This window comes from Akebia trifoliata, chromosome 11 (assembly GCF_017979445.1).
Source record: "Akebia trifoliata isolate Shusen 1 chromosome 11, ASM1797944v1, whole genome shotgun sequence".
Classification (NCBI taxonomy): domain Eukaryota; kingdom Viridiplantae; phylum Streptophyta; class Magnoliopsida; order Ranunculales; family Lardizabalaceae; genus Akebia; species Akebia trifoliata.
Genome location: NC_141385.1, coordinates 25685562 through 25707966, shown reverse-complemented (window position 1 = coordinate 25707966; position 22405 = coordinate 25685562). Strand labels below are relative to the sequence as shown.

Genomic DNA, 22405 nt, shown 5'->3' with positions numbered 1-22405 from the left:
TCAAAAAAAGGTGTTAATGGCGGTCCAAAGACAGTACACAGAGTTGTTGTTTCATCAAAAGAGAAAATCAACAAACAAGATGGCCAGACACTCCTATTGACGAGTTGGTGAGTCAGGACTTGGAACTCATAGATTGGGTTGTTGAAACCCCCACATCAGATCAGTTCTATCTATTCATCTCTTTTGTTAATGGTGATTGATAGCATAATAGTAGTTAAAAAGGGGAAGTTGGGTGTGTGAGCATACGCAAAAACGTTTTTGTGTATGTAACCCATTTCTAACTTGCCAGCTAAATGAAGGTAAACTTTAAGTAAAAAGATTATGTTGAAATGTACTTCAACCACATCAATTATTGATGAGCATAAAAGCTTCACTGTTGGTGGTAAAGCTTAAAAGGGTAAAAAAAATAAAGGTTTAAATATAAAACAAAGGATAGGATATGGTTTGTGAAATAAGCATGAGATAGTTGATATTGCCAAGGACTAATAGATAAGGGTAGGTTTACGAAAAGAACTCATGCTTAAAGGGTTCCTAACCTTTGGGTCAAACTAAATCCATGTTGCTGTATGACAAGATAGGACACTTAATGCTGCGTTACAAAGCACATCTTTAAACAATAAGGAACATTTTTATTTACATAAAAAAAATTGATCAAGTCACAAGATTCCGTTGAATCAAGTTTATTACTTAAGATTTTGATCGAATAATATACCTCATTGGACTAATTAATTGCTTGGGGGTTTAATTATGTTGAGTCAATTTTTTGTTAGTTAGGTCGATTTGACAAATAAGGTTGAGGGCTAATGACTACGTTATATTATGTGCATATGCAATTGTTTGTTGTTGGTGTCGCTTAAAAGATGCAAGTTACAAGAAAAAACATTTAGCAAACTAGACTTGTTGATGAAGTTTGATTCCCATTCTAAGAAGATCTCAAACGATTAAGTTTCTATCTCAAGTGACAAAATCGTCTCGAGTAGCGATGGGTCCAAATCCATCAAGTTTCTGTCCTGAGTGGATAGGGATCATGAGTGAAAGAACAGTCCTGAGTGGTTTAAGGGTCTCGAATGACTAATGTTTTGAATGACAACTCTGTAATGAGAGGATGAGAGCCTTGGATGACCAATGTCTCAAATGACTGTCTTGTCGTGAGTGATTAAAGATGTCATAAGTGACCATAAGGTTCCGAGGGACCATCGTCTCCTTAGAGGAAGTGAAGGGAATAATATTTTCATAAAGTAAATTGAAGACACAAAAGTAGTGTAATATTCTCGTAAGTGGATCTCGACCTCACCAATGTCCACCTACGAGAGGGGCTTAACTGTAGAAGGTAAAATCAGTATTAACACATGATGTTAATAAGGTGAATATTGATTATATGGAAGATTTAATGTGTATCTCAAGGCATTTATTGGTATATCTTGAATTAGATTTATTTGATTAAGATTGTAATTTTATCTAGAAATAGAGTCTCATAATTGACTAGAGAGTATCTATTTTTAGATAATGGCATATTTGTAAAGAATCTTGAGTTGTTTTACTTTCCTTTTAGGGTATGACTTTTTAATCCATACAAAGAGAGTTATTGGGTGGAAGAAGGAGGCTCTAGGTAGGACAAAAAAAAGTAAAGGAGGTTAAGTTTTATAAATCTTGTATTTGCTTCAAGAATAGTGGGAATGGCTCTACAAGCTCGGGGACATAGTCCTGATTTGGGACGAATCCCGTGAATAAATCTTACTTCTTGTCTTCTCTCCTTTTTTTTTTTATTATAATTTTTTGTGTGATTTTGATCGTTCGTGTGCATCAATAACAATGAAAACTGATTGTTAGGGGTAAATCTTGAGAAATCGATGGCATCCAAGATTTTACCTCTACATTTATATATATATAGGGTCCCGTTCAATGGCTAACTTTTTGGCAAAACATTTTTCAAAACATGAGTTAGAAGTTTTGGAATGGGCTGATTTTTGGTAAGGATGATCTCCTCACGGTAGAGATCATCCTCACCAAAAATTAATCCATTCCAAAACTTCTAACTCATGTTTTGAAAAATGTTTTGCCAAAAAGTTAACCATTGAACGCTACCCATATATATATATATATATATATATTAATATATATATATATATATATATATATATATATATATATGGGTGACGTTCCTATGACAACCATTGCAACTCACATCACGACAAACAATTTCAACCGTTCGATACGCGCTAGATCGACGACTCAGATCGTATGTAGCGTTACAATCGATTGTAAAATAACAAAAATTTGTTATTTCGAAGTTCCTCCCCGTAAAAAAAAAAAACAAATCATCTTCTTCACTCTCTGCCCCTGCGTTCGAAGACACAGATTTGAGATCTCCATCTTCGTCTTCTTCTTCACTCTATTCTTCTTCGACAGTTCGAAGACACAAATTGATCACCGTCTTTCTCATCTCTCTCTCTCTCTTTCTCTAACTCGTTGCGAAGAAACGAAGAGCGCCGAACCCCAGCTCGACAGAAACCCAACTCGTCCATCCTTCCCTTTGCTGGAAACGAAGACAGAACCTCATCGAAGAAACCCAACTCGGCTTCATCCTCATCTCTCTCTCTCTCTTCTCTCTCTCTCTCTCTCTTTCTCTCCAAAAGAAACCCTAATGTAAACCCTTAAATTTATTTTTTTATTTTTTTTATTTCATTTTTTTATTTCATTTTTTTTTATGTATCGATTATGACGAATCATCGACAAATTTTGTTTTGAAAGCTGCTTTGTTTCACTGATATTGAGTTATTGTTATGTGTTTCATTTTTCATTAATTAATAGTCTATGGATATTGAGTTAATTGCATCGCTTCCCTTCCGATGGTATATTATACGTACGGGTTTGTCTAGAATAAGCCCTTGGCAGCATGTCATGGATTAAAATCAAAATATCCAAGTATCCACGACATCGATATGACAGACATTTTGAAGGATTTGAGTAATATATCCACAGATTGTTAAGAAATATGTCCTTTAGGTCCTTAAAACATAGTTTTCTCTTTAGGAGTTCAGAAAAACTACCTTTGAAGATGCTTTTTATTAGAAGATTTCATGGCATGTTGTGCTCTTCTGTCAAAAAATTTTATTAGTAGGGGAGACTACCAATGACTTCTGGCTGCTCAAAGACAGTAGCATATTCACTGCAAAGTAGATGTGATTTAAGTTAAAAAAACGTGAAGGTATAGATGAGAACGAAAAAGAGTGAAATGGGAAAAATGGGGTTTCATCAATTTTAATAGAGAGATGGGATGAGAAACCATGTCCTTTATGAAGTATTGAAACACCTCAGGCTTTGTCCCTAGTTTAACCATAAAAATTGTCTTCATAGCAAGTTTGTTAATCTACCTTATGTAAGCTGCATTTTTCTCTATCTACTAAATTGTGGATAGCTTTATGTAAATTATCCAAAACCTTCACAGATGGGTGTGTTTTCATTACAATTAACATTAACATGGAAGCATGAATACTAAATTAAGCTATTTGTATTCATGATGTTAATAGTTCTTTCTTTGCGACAAACAATGTAATTTTAAGTCTATTTGTATTCATGATGTTAATAGTTCTTCTTTCTTTGCGACAAACAATGTAATTTTAAGCCTATTTATATTCATGATGTTAATAGTTCTTTCTTTGCGACAAACAATGTAATTTTAGGTCATCTTATTTGAATTTATTTGACTCATCTCAAATGAATCCTGGACATAGTCTTGGTTGGTCGAAACCAACTTGATTGTTCACTTTTCACTATTTTATGATTTGACATGTGCTCTAAAAAAGTCCTTTAGCATAAAACAATATCAGAAACCCACTCTTGATTTCTCCAATATAAATAATCCTCTCCTGGATTTTTTTAAAAAAAAGTAATTTTTTTTATTACAAAGAAAAGGTTGGTGGTGACTTAGGGCTTTCAACCTCTATGTGTTGTTCACTTATAGACCAGACCCTCTTTGGGTTCTTGGAAATATTAATTGTGATCATAAGTAGGGTTTCTAGGTTTGATTAATTCATGGAGGTATTGTTGAATCTAAGTTGGTTTTGGTATGATCCTGTAAATGGGTTTTCTGCCTAAAATTTTCTTTTTTTGAGATAACATGAGATTTTTTAGAGTGGCTATTGTCACCCCATCCCTATCATAGGAACATGCATTAATCCTGCTAGGAGCGTTGGTGCTGCCATCATCTACAACAAAACCCATGCTTGGGATGACCGTGTATGTCTACACCCCTCTTATCATACTTTATATTACATAAATATTTTTCCATAATTTTATTAATAGGAACTAATGTTTGTTTGTTTGTTTGGGTTCAGTGGATATTCCGAGTGGGACCCTTCATTGGAGCTGCTCTTGCTGCAATGTACCACCAAATTGTCATTAAGACCGTCCCTTTCAAGGCCAGATCTTAAAAGAACACCTCCCTTCTATCATCAACAAATATGATTTTTTTTTTTCTTCTAAGTTTGTTTTGTATTTTTTTTTGTTTTTCTCTTTTGAACTACTGCTACGGATTGTTGGTTATGTGTAAATTATCAAGTTATGTTGTGGTGGGTGGGGTGTGTTGTAGTGTTGTGTTGGGCTTTGAAATGGAGATTCTTTTTATTTTATTTTTTAAATGAATTAGTTATTCATTTTAATTTAAACAATGCTTGAGTTGATATTGTATCTTCTTTATTGGTTAAAAATCCTCAAGTCCTGAACAACTTGAGTTTTGTTCTCTGCAATACTAATTGAAAATGACTTTAAATGCCATTGTTTTTTCTTCCCCAAACCTGGTACAGATTCTCGTGTTTCAAGAGGATTTTATTGTGTGGAAAAATGAAAAATGAACCCATAAGATTTTATGTGGTTCGACAAATTGCCTACATCCATGACACATAATCCAGAATGAATACCACTGATCACCTCTTTTAGGGTCTTATTAGTTCTACATTCTACGCTGCATTTTTTGACAATCAAAGTCACTCTTAAATGGTTTTCAAAACCTTAAATGTCTTGCAAATCGATTTACAAGATTCTATAAAATCTTGGCTAGTTTATGGTTCAATTCATCTAGAGTCTAAATATATGCTAAAACCGAGTGATCAATGAGTCAGTGAAAAGTGCCAAGATAGTTTTAACCCAACTCATGGTGCCAACCTTGTAGTGATGCTATGATCACACCCAGTTTAACTTCAATATAAGAATTAAAAGATAAAAGGCCTAATTTCTCCATGTACAATGCATAAAGTGAAATGAGACGATCATAATTTACAAGCATGAGCATCCAATCACTTCATAAAAGAGGTGTCTTATAAACTTAGTTAAGTTAGCATTTTCATGAGGAAAGAAAACTGAGGGCCTGTTTGGATACCAGGAGCAGAACTACTCTTCCAAAGAACAGGACCTGGAAAAGTAATTCTGTACAGAAAGGACGTTTGACAATCAACTCTGTGAAGTACTGGCAAAAGTACTTTTGTGCTGGAAGTCTATTTGAGAACCATACTAACTTCTCATGACTTCTAGAAAAAAGATCAGAATACCCTTATATTATACCAGTTACTGTTTTTTATCTTTTAGTGTCATAATATGTCTTCAAACTATACTGTTTTTAACATTTTAACTATAAATATTAATATAATATAGTATAATATTTTAAATATTAAATATTAATATAATATGTTTAAATTCATTATACTCAAATTTTAAAAAAAATTTGACATACTGTTTTTGACATAATATTAAAAAAAAAAAATTAACAAACTGTCTTTTAGTGTCATAATATGCCTTCAAACTATACTGTTTTTGACATTTTAATTATAAATATTAATATAATATAATATAATATAATATTTTAAATATTAAATATTAAATATTAATATAATGTGTTTAAATCCATTATACTAAAAATAAAAATAAAAAATTGACATACTGTCTTTTAGTGTCATAGTATGCCTTCAAACTATATTGTTTTTGACATTTTAACTATAAATATTAATATAATATAATATAATATTTTAAATATTAAATATTAATATAATGTGTTTAACTATAAATATTAATATTATATAATATAATAAATATTAATATAATATAATATTTAAAATATTAAATATTAATATAATGTGTTTAAATCCATTATACTCAAAATTAAAAATAAAAAATTAAATATTAATAAATGTTTATTTCGTTTGATTTAAGAGCAAATGAATTAAGAATATTTTCATAGAAAATTAATAAAGTTAAGGGTATTTTGGTAAAACGAACTGTTAGATTTGACTCCCCGCAAGATGAGTTTTGAGAAATAGGTTTTCTCGACTTCTTCACAAAGAGTAATTTCTTGCTCTTGCGCGGAGTAACTCCTCGAAGGAGTTGTTCATCCAAACGCATTGAAACGACTTCTAACTCCCTGCAAGAGTCAGAAGTAACCAAGGAGTCCTATCCAAACGCCTACTGAGTTTTATATGACTAATATCCTTGATTTCAATTTCCAACAATATGCCACAAGTGAAACCACGAACCATTTGTGCAGTTTTTATCTTTAATCACCATTGCCTATTCTCTAACCCCACTACTAGGGACCTTCAACAACAATCTGATTTTCTCCATTCAGCTCTGTTTAGACCTATATCTTCAGTCAAGGCTCATTATTTTGTGCTACCTTAATCCACTTCATTTTTGCTTTTCCCTTTACCTTTTTAGATCCCTCAAGTTGCATAAAAGAACTCCAGTGCTGTCACTGATACATTGGCTTCGCTGTAATCCAGTGAAGTTCCTTTGCCCTTGATTTGGAGATGCAATGTCTACTAGCTTGTAAAAAACTCAAATCAGTCCAAGCCCCAATATTTTCAATTTACACCATATCATAAGTGCAGTAGTATACCATAGAGTTCAATGTAAGATATAACGGAGCAAACTAAATTTTAAGATAAACCCAAAGTCAATATGGATATGCAACTTCTTACCATTCCCCACGAACATCAGTAACCTGAACCAAACAAACTAATAGTCGGAACTCCTCGAATGGGTTGTTTCCCCTGATAATAACCATTAAAGAAACATGATTTTAAGAACAATGCACAAAATCTAATTCCATAAAAATCACATACTAGAGAGTATATATATAATACTTACAGTTAAATTACAAATAATCTCTACTTTGATCCATGGCTTAGATACAAAAGAACAGTATCTCAAACAAAAGCCGTAACTAGAGACTGATTATTGGGTCTAAGAATCGCCCGTTGTTGCATCTGAGAACCCATTACTAACAAAGCAAAACCCATTCTAAACCTAAATTCAAATCTAAGGACAATCTAACATGGATATCCGAAAGATCAATTTTCAATGAATGGTCTCCTTGTAATAGAGACAGTTTAGATGACTTACTAGTACTTCACATACAAACCCAATTCAATATAACTCATTTTAGTTGTTCGAATCATCCCCACCCCGCCATCCCCATTAATCATATATAATAGAAGATAAGGAATTATAGAACTATTTCCATGTTATCTAGAGGCCCATGTCTACTTCTCCTAAGTGAGTTAAAAATCCATGTCAATAGACAAATTTCTAAAACTAAAAAAATTTGGTTGTAGGAGTTTTAAATTAAATTTTCTTCCATTACATCATTCTTTCTTTTTCTGTTTTTGATAGGTAAAAATTACATATTTAACAGAAATGACAAAGTTTTAATATAGAAGTCATTAAACTCTCTCATGGACATCATCATTTCAATCTAGGGATTTCTTTTTTTTCTTTTTCTTTGGGTGTAAACTTTTTAAGGAATTCAAGAGTGGTATTTTTTTCAAGATTTCTTAGGTAAATGGGATTGGGTTTGTATTTTGTACATTAGAGCTGAGTAGTTTCCTTTGTTATGGGTCTTTTGGTTAGTCTGGCTTGTATTTAGCTTTGGTTAGTCATCTCCATCTCAAACTCCTTTAATGAATTTTTTTTTCCTACAAAAAAAATATTAAATTCTTGAGGAAAACTTAAAATGAAAGTAATTCAATTCCTATTTCTCAAATCAATCCAACTAACCCAAAAACGTAAGAAAATTTACTAATTATCACCTACAATGAGAAAAAAAGGCCACACTCACCCACACACACAGCTATAATTTCATCAAACAAACAATTGAAGGAAACCCATTATAACAAAAAGTTCAAAACAAAAGAAAACATCAAAGAAGGGGAAAATATATACATATTAAATGACACACCTTTACAGGAAGTCTTTCAATCCTTTTAGCCAACTTTCGAGCAAATGGGTCTCTGATTCTCTCCACTTGCTTCGGAAGAAATGACGGGAACCCATCTGCTGCAACCCCTCTACACCTCTTAAAACATCTACATTTCGTCCTTGTTCCTATTGGTGGGGCAGAAGCAGAACCCACTGTGAGAGCGAGCATTTTTCCCTGTTGTATTCCTCTGGCGTACGTTAGCATCAACAAACACCTCTACTTCAACACTAAAAGCAACAGAGACGAAACTCTCTCACACACACACACACACACAACGTGTTATTAATGGGTGCTGGAGCAGTTGAAGGTGCACACGAGGACTCTAACGAATCAAGGAAGTCCCACGTAGGCTCGTAGCTACAGTATTCGATTCGCTTTTTCTTTTTGGTTGAATCAGATCAGCTTCTAAGTAATCTACCAGCTCAAAATATGCTTTTCCAACCTGTATCCAATATTTTAAAATCTTAAATGCTCCAATTCTAATAGAATTATATGGAAAAAGAGAAATTTATAGAACATATAAACCCCTCTTTCATTTCGAAATGAAAAAGATCAAAGAAAAAATAGCTAAAATTTTTTAGTATAACATGAATGTGTCAGAGTTTTTGAGGTTCTCAACATATGAACCTATTCTGCTAAATAGGAAGCAAATAAAAATTACATCAAGAAGAATGAAAAAAGAATCAGTAACAATATTATAATAAATGGAATTCTTCACACCCATCAAATTAAGGAAACACACCAAGCAAGTGAATGCATGAACTGGAACATTGTAAATGCATGAACTGGAAAATTGTATTAAGTGTCAATCCACATACCATGACATCAAATTGTTCAGGCTTTGAAACAAGCTGCATACAGCAGTTGTCCACAATAATCTCGTTGTACTTAATGCCAGGGTATTTTCTTGCAACCTCGCGACAGGATTCTAGGAAAAGACCATCAGCAAGTTTCATTATGTTGGCTTTGTGCACAGCTGTCACTTTCTTTCTGTTGTTCAGGTAAGCATACTCAAAGGCATATTTTGCAATGCGCTCCGAGCAGAACTTTGTCATCACCTACCATAAGGTCTGAATGAGAAACAAACAAACCAAAAAAAAAAAAAAGAAAAAACTTCGAGATTATGCAACACATAAACATTTTGATGGGCAATCTTCAAAAAAATTAAGGAAAAACTCTACTTGAAAACAATGAAATCCACTAATAAATAACATAAAATGAACAGTTGCAGTTTACAGGATGAGTAGGGCAGCTACTAAATGAATATGGAGTGATACCCATTATTCATTTCGAGTGTCACACCATGTGAAACATAAACTAAGTACCTCAGAAAACAGAATCAAACAAAAAAGGTTATCTTGACACTATCTACATAAAATGCTATTTGCCAGCATACATTTTTAATAACCAAAAGATTTTATTGAAAAAGAGGACAAGGAGAAATACAAGAGCAAGGACCAAGAAGCAAAAAAAAAAAAAAAAAAAAACAGAAAGTATAAACGACCAACCCCACCTGTACTGTAAAACACTAGCCGCAAGAAGTGACCCACTGATGTTCCCAACAGATGTATGAGCATTCCAAACACCCATTATCAAACCCCTCTTTGTTTTCCCAAACCAATTACCCCATGGCCTGAAACAATCCAGCTAGCATTTGCATTACAAGATAAAACCAGAACACGTGAATATTCCAGAAGTATCCCATTTCGAAAAGCCCGACAAAGATTCCACTCCCGATCATACCCATTGTCAAGAACAGACGGAGGTCCAACGTATCTCCAAGATGTCCCACTACATACATTCCTAAAGAATAACAACCAAGGAATGCAACATCGATCTCCCCTAACTTCGCGGTACCATCTTTAACTTAAATCACATCTACTTTACAGTGAATATGCTACTGTCTTTGAGCAGCCAGAAGTCATTGGTAGTCTCTCCTACTAATAAAAACTTTTGACAGAAGAACTCAACATGCCATGAAATCTTCTGATAAAAAGCATATTCAAGGTAGGTAGTTTCTATGTTTTAAGGACCTAAAGGACATATTTCTTAACAATCTGTGGATATATTACTCAAATCCTTCAAAATGTCTGTCATATCGATGTCGTGGATACTTGGATATTTTGATTTTAATCCATGACATGCTGCCAAGGGCTTATTCTAGACAAACCCATACGTATAATATACCATCGGAAGGGAAGCGATGCAATTAACTCAATATCCATAGACGATTAATTAATGAAAAATGAAACACACAACAATAACTCAATATCAGTGAAACAAAGCAGCTTTCAAAAAAAAATTTGTCGATGATTCGTCATAATCGATACATAAAAAAAAAAACAAATGAAATAAAAAAAAATTTAAGGGTTTACCTTAGGGTTTCTTTTGGAGAGAGAGAGAGAGAGATGAGGACGAAGCCGAGTTGGGTTTCTTCGATGAGGTTCTGTCTTCGTTTCCAGCAGAGGGAGGGATGGACGAGTTGGGTTTCTGTCAAGCTGGGGTTCGGCCGAGCTCTTCGTTTCTTCGCAACGAGTTAGCGAGAGAGAGAGAGAGAGATGAGGAAGACGGTGATCGATCTGTGTCTTCGAACTGTCGAAGAGGAAGAGAGTGAAGAAGAAGACGAAGATGGAGATCTCAGATCTGTATCTTCGAACGCTGGGGTAGAGAGTGAAGAAGACGATTTGTTTTTTTATTTACGGGGAGGAACTTCGAAATAACAAATTTTCGTTCTTTTACAATCGATTGTAACGCTACATACGATCTGAGTCGTCGATCTAGCACGTATCGAACGGTTGAAATTGTTTGTCGCGATATATATGTTTTTTATTTGACTCTGGGGATAAATATTCTTTTTGAAGGAATTGATGTTTGTTTGTTTGTAATAAAAACCACTTTAAAGAACTTGGATCTCATCTTGCTTTTTACATTTTGACAGAACTTTTAGCTGAGAGAAGATGACTAAAACCAGTTTCTTTGGATCTAAACCCTTCTCAATTGGGTTTTGTTCAATCGTGTTCTTTTTTCTTGAATTGAATTTGTTTTAGGCTTTGATGAAGGTTATTGTAAGTGGGTCTAGACTGAATTTCTCTATTGGTTTCTATCTTTTTTAGTAAGTCTGAATTGAATTGAAGTTCTTTTCACCGGTTTCATGATATAGTGGGTAAGACTCAGTTTTCTCAATTGTTTTCTTGTTTCTTTATGTGTAGTTGTCTGTCTATTAGGATTTAGTAGTAGTGTGAAGGTGGGATTTTGGATTTATAAGAGGAACCAATTATAACTCTATGGGGAGTTAGATTTGGATTCCAAAAAAAAAAAAACACACTTTCGATCTGACAATGATCAACTGTGTTGGTAACACAAAAAAGAGTTACTAACAACGACAGTGTTCCATGGGGAAGACAATCTATAGAGTTAGAAGCATGAACAGAGTTGGAGGATGATCAACAGTGCCCGTGTTCTATGGGGAAGACGATCCAGTTGAGAAGATGGGTTGCAAATGATGAGACCAGAGAGTTGGAAGCATGAACAACTCGCTTGATTTGATCGGGGACAAGTGGGTAAATTGCATTATTGATGAGGGGCAAACTTGTCCCAAAGCTGTTTTTTCACGGTGTTCAATTCAAGTGCGCTCTCTATTTCTAGAAGTGGTTAAGGTGGTCCTTTGTGAAATTAGGTTCTCCCCCTCTCCACTGCCCAAGAAGTTGCTTTTTTCCTATAGAAATTCATCCAAATGCACATGCACAGGAGTCAGAAGCACTTGGAGAAGTAAATCGAAATGCCACCTGAAAGGCCAAATACTTATCCAAGGGTGGAACACCCTATCTAGCATCCTAGTTCACTTTTTCTCTCTTCTCCAATCCAAAAACTGTGGAAGTGAAATTTGAGAAGTTGATTCAGGATTTCTATTGAAATAATAAAAATCCCGTTTTGATTTAGATGAAAATTAATTTACAAACAAAAGATGTAGAATGTGCTTGGTCTTAGGAAATTCCGAATTAAGAGTGCACTGCTAATTCGTAAATGGTTTTAAAGATTTGGATCTAATCGTGCATGTAGAGGAAGGTTGGTTATTAATATTATGGATAATTTTTTTTTTTGGGTGCCGTGGGAAAGTAGAGTAGTGAGGAAGTCTTTTGGTGGTGGGGATTTGGGTTATATATATGAAATGTGCAGCTTGGGCCAAGCTGAACCTCAAAATTAAACGCACTAGTGTGTGTGTGTGTGTTCAACATGCAGCTGGGCCTCCTAAGGCAGTAAACCTGAACTACCTTTTGTTAAATCCAATAATAAAATAGCCCTAAAAAAGTTGTTTAGTACAAAAGTTAAAAGCCTTAATTATTAGTGTAAAATCATAACAATTAAAATTCAATGATTAATAATCCTACACATAAATCCATATAATAAAACACAACAGTGGGCACCACTCTCTTTATCCCCCACTTAAAGAGGGATTGGGATTTAATGTTACTACAAATCTTGAGGGAAACTCTATAACTCTATTCTCTCTTCTTTTCCTTCTCTTTAAACTTTATGGTCTTTCTTTCTCTATACTCGAACTGGCCTATGAGGCTTTGGTGCTGAAATAAACAAAAAAGAGAGGATTAAAGTGATCAAGCATAATGTAGACATTTCAATCAATTAGGGATTACTAAAGAAAGAAAGAAAGAAATGAATGAAAAGCGTATCTAATGTTCATGTTTCAAAGATAGCTGGGCATGATGGGATCCACCAAGCCAATCAATCTGAAGGCCATTTCATTAATCCTGACCTTCACATTTATGGGCAGCTATTGGATTTGATCATTACCTCTAACAATCCACTAATCACCATCTAATAAACAACATTCTTTTGAAGGTTGGCAGATTGTGAGTATTAATCACAAACCACAAACCCGCTTGCCGATAAAGATAAAAATAAAAATAAAAATAATAACCTTCAAAGTGACATTTTTTGGATATTGCCCAATCCATTCAAATGAGCATATGCACAGACAAGTATGCAAACTGGAATCGATTCACATAAAGCACACATTTTGCGTTGCACAAGTGTTTTTAGGTCAAACAGACTTATACCATTTTTTTAAGCCTAAAATGTGATCCTTCATGTTAATAGTGTTATATGAGGAGATTTTTACTACATTCATAACTATTTTTATTACACTTTTCATCCTTTTATAACTTCTTTCTGTAAGAAAGCCACCATGATTGCATTTAAGAGGTATAGAGAGACACCCATAACTCTTAATAGGAATTTTGAGGTTTTAGACAGGGTGGTGAGCCCAGAGGATACATGCATTTCACCACCACCTTGGAATCGTCCCATGTAATAGTGAGGCAAAAACATGCTTATTTTGCCTTTACCCATTTAGTAGTCCTTTAAATAATGGCTGACATTCATAAAGGGAAAGCACATCACATGGCGTGCTATAGGCATGCCTAGGCCAACCACTATTTAGTTTCCAATACATATCTACAGATGGCCAGGAAGACTAAAAAATATAAATGATACTAAAATGAAAAACTATTAATTGAAAAGAATGGAACACTTTTGACAACTAACCTATTGTTACCCCTAAGGCACTTGTGTCTCTTAACGTCTGGAATCGAAATGCCAATAAGCATGCTTTCCACCTCTTAACAGAACAGAAATTTACTATCATAATGGCTGGTAGATATACCAAGTGCCTTTTATTAATTCAAAGAAATCAATATCACAGATTCTGAACCAAGTGTTGCAGTAAACTGGATTTCATATGGATTTTGGTAGTTACCATAAATGTATGTAAATAGAAGTTCAAGTTTAGATCATGAATTTTAAGAGATTGCAATGCAAGCACATACCGTTGGGGTTCCCTTGCTCATAGAAACTTCGTAAAAGAGAGACAGCTTCTGATGCCATTATTCCTCCAATACATTTGAAATTCTTCCCTTCCAAAACCTCTTTGCTGTCACAAGAGAGAGAACTTCAAAAGATAACTAAAAATGGAGATTACAAATTTAATTTCTAGAGGCTTGCATGGCTACCATGACTTGAGAAATATTGGCAATAATCTAATTGCTTTTTTAGTCATAATTGTTTAGCAGTAATAATTTTTTTTTAATTTCTTCTTTGCAAGGGCTTTTATGTCTTTTGACTCTTTTAATTAATATAAATTCCTGTCAAGCTCTCACAAAAGAGAATTGACAGAATCCTTCTCAAAATTCTTCTTGGTATCAGAGCCTAGAGAATCCAACGACCCCCTTTGGGTTCACCTCTCTAGGTAGTGGGATCTTGAAGTCTCCTTCCTCCTTTTTCCTTCTTGTTCCTCCCTCCATCAACAACTCTAGAAGTTTTTGATACCTAATAACCTAGTAGGAACTTCGTTAGAAGGTCTCCCCTTCGGGGGCTCTTTTTTTCTTGTTCATCTTTCCTTGATCGTGTGTTGCAATAGGGATTTTATTGTTGTTTTTTTCTCGCCACATGCTGCGATAATATCTTCTGCGTTGTGCTTCTACCCTACAATAGGGTTTCTATCTGTTATAGTTGGTTTTTCTTGCCTATGACTAGGGTTTCTGTTTGTAAGAATGCCTCTTATTGCCTGCGATAAGCTTCTTGGGAGCTGAGTATACCTGCAACAACTACGTAACTACTGTTGAGGGTGCAACAGTAGTAGGTTTGCTAGTACAGGTGGTTTTTGAGGATCTGCAACAACATAACTGCCGTTTGGGGCCTGCGATACAGTTTCTGGACTGTTTGAGGGTGAGACAGCAGTAAGGCTACTTGCACAGTAATTTCTGGACTGTTTTTGAGGGTGCGACAACAGTTTTTGGACTGTTCTGAGGGTGCAACAGCAGTAGGTCTGCTAGTACAGGTGGTTTTTGAGGATCTGCAACAGCATAACTGTTGTTTGGGGCATGCGATACAGTTTCAGGACTGTTTGAGGGTGCGACAACAGTAAGGCTACTTGTACAGACTTGCAACAGGGCTGTATGTCCTTGTGAGGGTTTGTGATACAGTTTCTAGACTACTTGTGAGGGTGTGACAGTGCTACTGCCCTCCTTCTACCTTTGATTTTTTTTTTACACAGTAATCTCCCTTCAAGCCATAGTCACAAGTAATGACGACGAATCTAGAGTCTAAGGATTCTAATACGACTCTTGGGGCAAATTTCTCAACCCAGCGTATCACCATTTCTCTATTAGATGGTCGAAATTTTCAATCCTAGTTTTGGTCTGTGTGTCTTTATTTGCGCAATAGAGGTAAAATCGGATAGCTTTTGGGTACCATTACTAAACAACCCCTCATTGACCGCAAATTTGAATAATGGGAAATCGACAACTACACTATTCTTGGGTGGTTATTTAATTTCATGGAGTAGCGCATCTATACCATGTTTATGTATCATGAGTTTGTCTCAGCCTTGTGGCCAGGAATGACTCAAGGATTTATGAGCTTTATAGAGACATATCACAGGCTACCTAAGGGACTCAGAGTGTAGCCGATTACTTTGATTTTCTTCAGTCTCGGTGGGAGGAACTGTTCCATTATGAGTCTATAACTGAGTTGTTTGCAGAGGCAACTGGGTATGTGGTTAAGAGGATTTCTCAACATCAGATATATTAGTTTCTTATGGGTTTACGTCCTGAGTTTGAGACATTTGTGACCATTGACAGTGATGAGCGTCGTCGTCGTGTTTTCCCCTCTAAGACACCATGTATTCTCTCTGCTCCAACTACAGATCAGATGGTTTTAACAATCAACTCAAGTTTCTCCGACTCTCGAACCCCGGGATTAGAGAGTCGTGGTCGTGGCAAAGGGAATGGCCTCACTTGCAGTCATTGTGGAAAGACAGGTCATGAGAAGGCCTGTTGTTTTCTCATTTGATACCACGATCTTCTTCAACTCTGTCTTTGGGATAGTCTACTTATCGTGCAGTTACAATGGAGTCATCATCCATTCCTCTCACCGATCCTCCTTCCTCACTTGGCACAATTGACTTGCAACAACTACAGACTAAGATTGCCACTATTGTTCAGGATCAGATTCATGTTCACACTCACCCCTCATCGACATTGGCCTCAGATACTACGCCTTTAGGTGCATCCTCTGCCTTCCATATCACCCAGTCTGTCTTTGTTTCTCTGACCTGGGTTATTGATTCTGGTGCCTCTGATCACATGACCTATGAATCTAGTCATTTTATTTCATTTACTTTTCTTACTACTCATAGAGAGGTTCGCTTTGCTAATGGATCTCTTACACTTATCCACAGCAAAGGTACCATCCCTTTATCCTCTAAGATTTCACTAGACTTTGTACTTCATGTCCCTCATCTATCTTTTAATCTTATGTCTATGAGTAGCATTATTAGATTTATAAATTGCCCACTTACCTTTTTCCTACTCACTGCAGTTTTCAAGACTTGACTTTGAGTAGGATTTTTGGCAAAGGGCATGAGAGGGATGGATTGTACTTGTTTGGATCTCAGCATACTGCTGTTCCAATTTCTGTACTTCCTTCCCCTGGGAGTTACACGTTTTCTTCTTAGACCCTAGATTGATGGCATGTTTGCTTAGGACATGACAATTTTCAACACTTATGTTATTTATTTCCTACTTTAAAAACTACTTGTAGTGGACACAAATTTTAGTGCTATGTGTGTGAATTTTCTAAACACACACGACTTATATTCTTCGCATGCATCGATTTAATGCAATATTTGATTTAGTTCATTTTGATGTGTGAAGGCCTCCCCTATTACTGCTTTTAATAGTCATAGATACTATGTTACCTTTATTGCTGACTATTCTCGCTATGCTTGGGTTTATATGATGTGTTCTCGTTTTAAAGTACTTCCTACTTTTGTCAATTTTCTTAAAATGATTCAAACTCAGTACAATATTACTATTAAATCTCTTCAGTCTGATAATGGGGGAGGGGAAATATATATTTGATGAGATTCGTTCCCATCTTCACGAGCATGGTATGCTTCACCTCATGAGCATTGCTCGATGTCTTCTCCGAGGAATGCATGTTCCTAAGGCATATTAGAATATAGCAGTCTTCACTGCGGCTTTCCTTATTAACCGCGTCCCTAATCGCACCTTAAAGGGACAAGTGCCTCTTCATGTCCTTTAATATGATAGTATACTTTTTCCCATTACACCTCGAGTCTTTAGGTGCATGTGCTTTGTTTAGGACAAAACTCCTAATCACACCAAATTAGATGACAAAGCTATTTGGTGTGTTTTCTTGGGTTACTCTTCTATGTCAAAAGGGTATTGATGTTATGATCTAGTTTCTCATCGGATCATTCTCTTGATGTTACTTTCTTTGAAAATGTCTCATACTTTCGTGCCACATCTACTTTACAAGACCCTTCTACTTTGTAAGACCCGTCTCCTATAGTGTTGCCCTCTCCAGTTTTTTCTCCATCTTCGACGACGCTTAAGGTCTACACTCGTCACTCTCGCCCTCCTCCACCTGTACCAACCTCCTCTTTGGACTTAAGTATATCCTTTCCTAACTCGACATCTATACATGTTCTTACCCCCTTCAATTTCTGACTCACTTTCCTATTGCTATTCGCAAAAGTAAGCGGGGGTGTGTGACTGATCATCCTATTGCCCAATTTGTTTCCTATCGCCCAATTTGTTTCCTATCAAGGTCTTTCTTCCTTTTATCAGGCCTATCTTGCGGCTACTGATTCTATTCGGATTCCTCAGTCTGTATTAGAGGCTTTGTGAGACCCTCAATGGACTAGAGTTATGACTACCGAAATAGATGTTTTGCAAAAAAATAGTCCATGGGAACTTGTTACCATCCCATCTAGGGAGCGTACCGTTGGGTGTAAGTGGGTCTTCACTGTGAAATATCTCGCCGATGGGATTGTTGATTGGTACAAGGCACGCCTTGTTGTTAAGGGGGATTTACACAGACTCCTGAAAAAGATTTTGATGCCACGTTTGCTTCGGTTGCCAAACTTTTCACTATTCGCCTTCTTATATCTTTTTAATAACATGTAATTCCTGCCATTACACCAACTTGATGTGAAGAATGCTTTTCTGAATGATGATTTGACTGAGGTTATTTATATGGACCTTCCTCCTGGGTTTCATCTTCAGGGGAAGTATTTTGGGAAGGTATGCCGTCTCCTTAAATCTTTGTATGGCCTGAAGCAGTCCTTGAGAGCCTAGTTTCAACGATTTTCTAAGGTTATTTTATCTATGGAATTTTCTAGATACCACTCAGATCATACTTGTTTCATTCATCGATGAGTGGATGGTCGTTGCACTATTGTCTTGGTTTATGTGGAAGATATTATTGTGACTGGAGATAATGCATAGTGGATTGACAGAATTAAACTGTTATTGGGTCGTGCTTTGAGGTTAAGGACTTGGGTACTCAAGTACTTTTAGGGATAGAAGTGGCCCACTCTCGCCGTGGTATTTCGCTATCTCAGTGTAAAAACGCACATTAGATCTTCTTTAGGACACTGGGATGCTTGGTTGTTGTCCTACTTCCTCTCCTATGGGTCAAAATCATTGTCTTCAAGTTAATTCTAGTACTCTATTATCGAATCCTTCTTCTTATCAGAAACTTGTAGGTCGTCTGATTTATCTGACTAACACTATACCGAAGTTGTCTTTTGCCCGATCAATGTGATCAATCAGTTCATGCATACTCCGTGTACTTCTCATCTTGATGCCGTTTATCGTATTCTTCCCTACTTGAAGTCACATCCTAGTCTTGAGCTTTTCTACTCTTTCACTGCTCAATTGCATTTGTCTTGTTTTACAGATGCTAATTATGCTAGTTCTCTCACAGATAGGAGATCCATCTCTGGTTTCTGTACTTTTTATGGTAATAATCTTATCTCGTGGAAAAGTAAGAAACAAAATGTGGTATCTCGTTCTTTTGCTGAAGCTGAATATCGTGCTATGACCCTTGATATATGTGAACTAATTTGGCTTTGATTTTTGCTGACAGAGTTGGGATTTCATGTTTTTGGTTCTTCTAGTTCGCCTTGTGATAACATGTTTGCTATTATGCTTGCTTCTGACTCAATTCTTCATGAAAGAACTAAGCACATTGAAGTTAATATTCACTTTCTCAGGGAGAAAGTTCGATCTGGTGATCTTCAAACAATCTTCGTTCCTTTTTCAGATCAACTTGCTGATATGCTTACGAAGTCTATTAGTCCGTCTATCACTTATTCTCACATTGTCAAGCTGGGTTTGATATATTCACCCCAGTTTGAGTAGTATTGAAAATAATCTAGTTGCTTTTTTAGCCATAATTGTTTAGTTGTAATAGTTTTTTATTTATTTCTTCTTTGTAAGGGTTTTTTTGTCTTTTGACTCTTTTAATTAATATAAATTCCTGCCAAGTTCTCACAAAAGAGACTTGACAGAATTATTCTAGAAATGCGAGAGAACATTTCAAACTTTTGAAAAGATACGAGGTTCATAACTTACAAACCAGAATTGGGAACTAAATGTTTACGCTACTTATTCTGACTTCTAAAAGGATTTCCCTTTTGCACAACCCAGATTGATTTTGTAGATAAAAAAGCTAATGGAAGGAAGTATTGAAAGAATTTGGTATTTAGAACTGAAAAAAAATGTCCATTTGAAAATATTGGAGAGGCCACATAATTCAAAATGTGTTTTTTTACAATGTAGGGTGTCCCAACTTCCTTTGGAAGTAGGAATAATCCCTTCGGATATGACTAGCCACCACAAACTGGTGTATCGTGTATAATCACGAGAGGAGAGACTCAATCCCATGTAACGCCCCCACCCTTGATCAAGAAACAATATCGTCTGTTATGGGTTTCCTCTCACGGCTTTAAAACGCTTTGTTACAAGGTAAGGGAGTTGGACTACCTATAGCCTAGAATTTCGAGCGTTCCGTAGTCGACGTGGGACTAACTTCACCCCCTCCCTCTTATTCCACGCCGCAGCCACGAGCCCAACCATCTGTGCTTGATCAACCACGGGTCCAACCAGTAGCGCACTGGCGAGGGTGTGATATTTCATGACCTTGGGGAGAAAACCCAAGTTGCTCCACCACCTAGTAGTAATTAGTAAGCAGCTTTGAATCAATTTACCAACTTAGGAAGCTCACACTTTCCAACTGAAGAAAGAGGACTATGCTGTTACGAGCATTAAAAGATTTCAATTGCTTTATCACGTGTAGGAAAGTGATAAAATGGTATTGCAAGTGCATAACGAGAGTTGCCTCTTCCCCAAGCAAACTAGTCCAGATGCCCTATACAATAAAATGCTGAAGAGAAATGCCATGGAATGTTACAACACAGTTAGAAGTTCGACGTGGGATACAAGAAACTGTTCATTTGTCCACATCTTAGAGTTCCCTTATCTAAAACAACAAGTATTGACAATTTACAAGTATTAGTTTAGATAGCATTATACATTAATGACCAAAATTTACAGTTCAATCCAGTCATTGGAACATTTTTTCAAACTTTGAGACATAATTTTTTTCCTCAATCTCCAATTAAATTACTTGGAACCCATGAGGATTGCCCGACAGTTGCATATTCAGGATGGTACCACCTATATTTCTGGTGGTGGCCATTTGTGTGTGAGGGGGGTGTGTGTGTGTGTGTGTGAGGGGGGGGGGGAGGGATCCATTAAACAAAAATGCTGAAAATAATATGCAACAATAATAACTGGAAAAAAGACTAAAAAAATGAGCCAATAAATAACGAGTTCAATGTAGCACAAAGGTTACCCAGAAAGCTGGTCAGAGCTACTTGAATGCAGTGACAAGATTGATCCACAGCCTCCAAATTTATCATTAGCACAGCCATAATATACAGCCCTTATTCCTTAAATAAGATTAAAAATAAATAAATAACCCAGCATGGATCTTAATAAGAGAAATTAAAAGTCATGATGCAATAGGGTTGAATGAGCAAACCAATAATTGATAAGGCTGCTGCACACATTATACATGGTTCACAAGTGACATAGAGATCGCATCTTGAAAATTTGCTCTCAAGTTCCGTCTCTGAAAGTCCAATCTTTTGCCACTGTTCAAGCAGAACATTGATGGCTTCCATCTCAGCATGTCTTGTTGCCTGCATGTGTAAAATCAATAAATCGAAACTACATAATAAGCTTAGCTATGAAGTAAGAGACGGAGAAAATGACACATCTGCAGATGAGGGTTTTCCAGCCATCAAACTTGTGCAGCTCACCAAACAGCTACCAACCCAGTCGCAGACCACTCAGCAGGGCTATGGTGCTGTGTAGACCACCAAACAGCCACCAACCCAATCGCAGGCAGCCAAAACCGCACCTATTGCTGTCGCAAACCACCAAAGCTGCACCTATTGCTGTCGCAGAACCAGAAATACTTGCCAGATGCTGTTGCAGACAACAAACAGCACACTAGTTACTGTCGTGGATTACCAAACTGCTGTCTTGTACTGTTGCAGGCACAAAACTCCACCTCTTGTTGCTGTCGCAGATCACCAAGCAGTCCAACAAGGGTAGAAAACCCTAACGATCCTTATCGCAGGCTAGGGTAACTCTAGACAGGCCTATCGCAGGCAGAAAACTATATCGAGGGGTAGAAACACAGCGCAGAAACTCTATTGCAGCATGTGATCACCTGTATGATCCTTATCGCAACACACGATTAAGAGATCATGAACCGAAACAGAAAAAAAAAATCCCCCGAAAGGAAGACCTCCTAACGAAGCTCTCACTAGGTTATTAAGTCTTCAAGATCTAGAAGGTTGATGAGAGAGAGAAAAGAATAGGAGAAGAGAAGAGAGTTCAAGGTCCCAAAAAGAGGAGTCAATGGGTCTTCTAGGGCTTTGATACCAAGCAGAATTATAGAAAAGTAATTGTCAATTCTCAATTTGAGAGCTTGGCAGGAATTTATAATAATAAGAGTCAAAAGACAAAATTGCTCTTACATATAAGAAATAAAAAAAACTACTACTAGAAAACAACTATGACTAAAATAACTAGATTATTTCCAATATTTACCACACTATAGAATGAACTCTACTGAGCATGGAGAATTAAATAAGCAAATTGACGAGCTTATAGAAAAAGGATTCATCAGAGAGAGTATGACTCCATGTTTTGTGCCTACCCTCCTTACATCTAAAAAAGATGGTTCTTGGTAAATATG

The 22405-nt window shown here is 36.1% G+C and overlaps 1 protein-coding gene across 12 annotated transcripts in view; it reads right to left on the bottom strand.

Moving 5' to 3' along the window:
• Window positions 1-6212: 6212 nt before the first annotated feature.
• The window catches only part of LOC147391169 (tRNA-specific adenosine deaminase TAD2-like), a 57782-nt gene continuing 41589 nt past the window's right edge, over window positions 6213-22405 (bottom strand). For 6 of the 12 annotated variants that reach the window (XM_086459234.1, XM_086459232.1, XM_086459233.1 and 3 more), the window contains 5 exons: window positions 21179-21338; window positions 20990-21086; window positions 14092-14195; window positions 13811-13883; window positions 12738-12828 (listed from right to left, as the gene is read on the bottom strand). In XM_086459234.1, the coding sequence (XP_086315360.1) occupies window positions 12813-12828; window positions 13811-13883; window positions 14092-14195; window positions 20990-21086; window positions 21179-21338 (450 nt within the window). In that variant the 3' untranslated portion in view covers window positions 12738-12812. Of the gene's footprint in view, window positions 7041-8122; window positions 8691-9066; window positions 9319-10623; window positions 12829-13810; window positions 13884-14091; window positions 14196-20989; window positions 21087-21178; window positions 21339-22405 lie in introns of those variants that run through there. The other 6 variants (XR_015182978.1, XR_015182979.1, XM_086459230.1 and 3 more) reach the window with 6 other exon arrangements.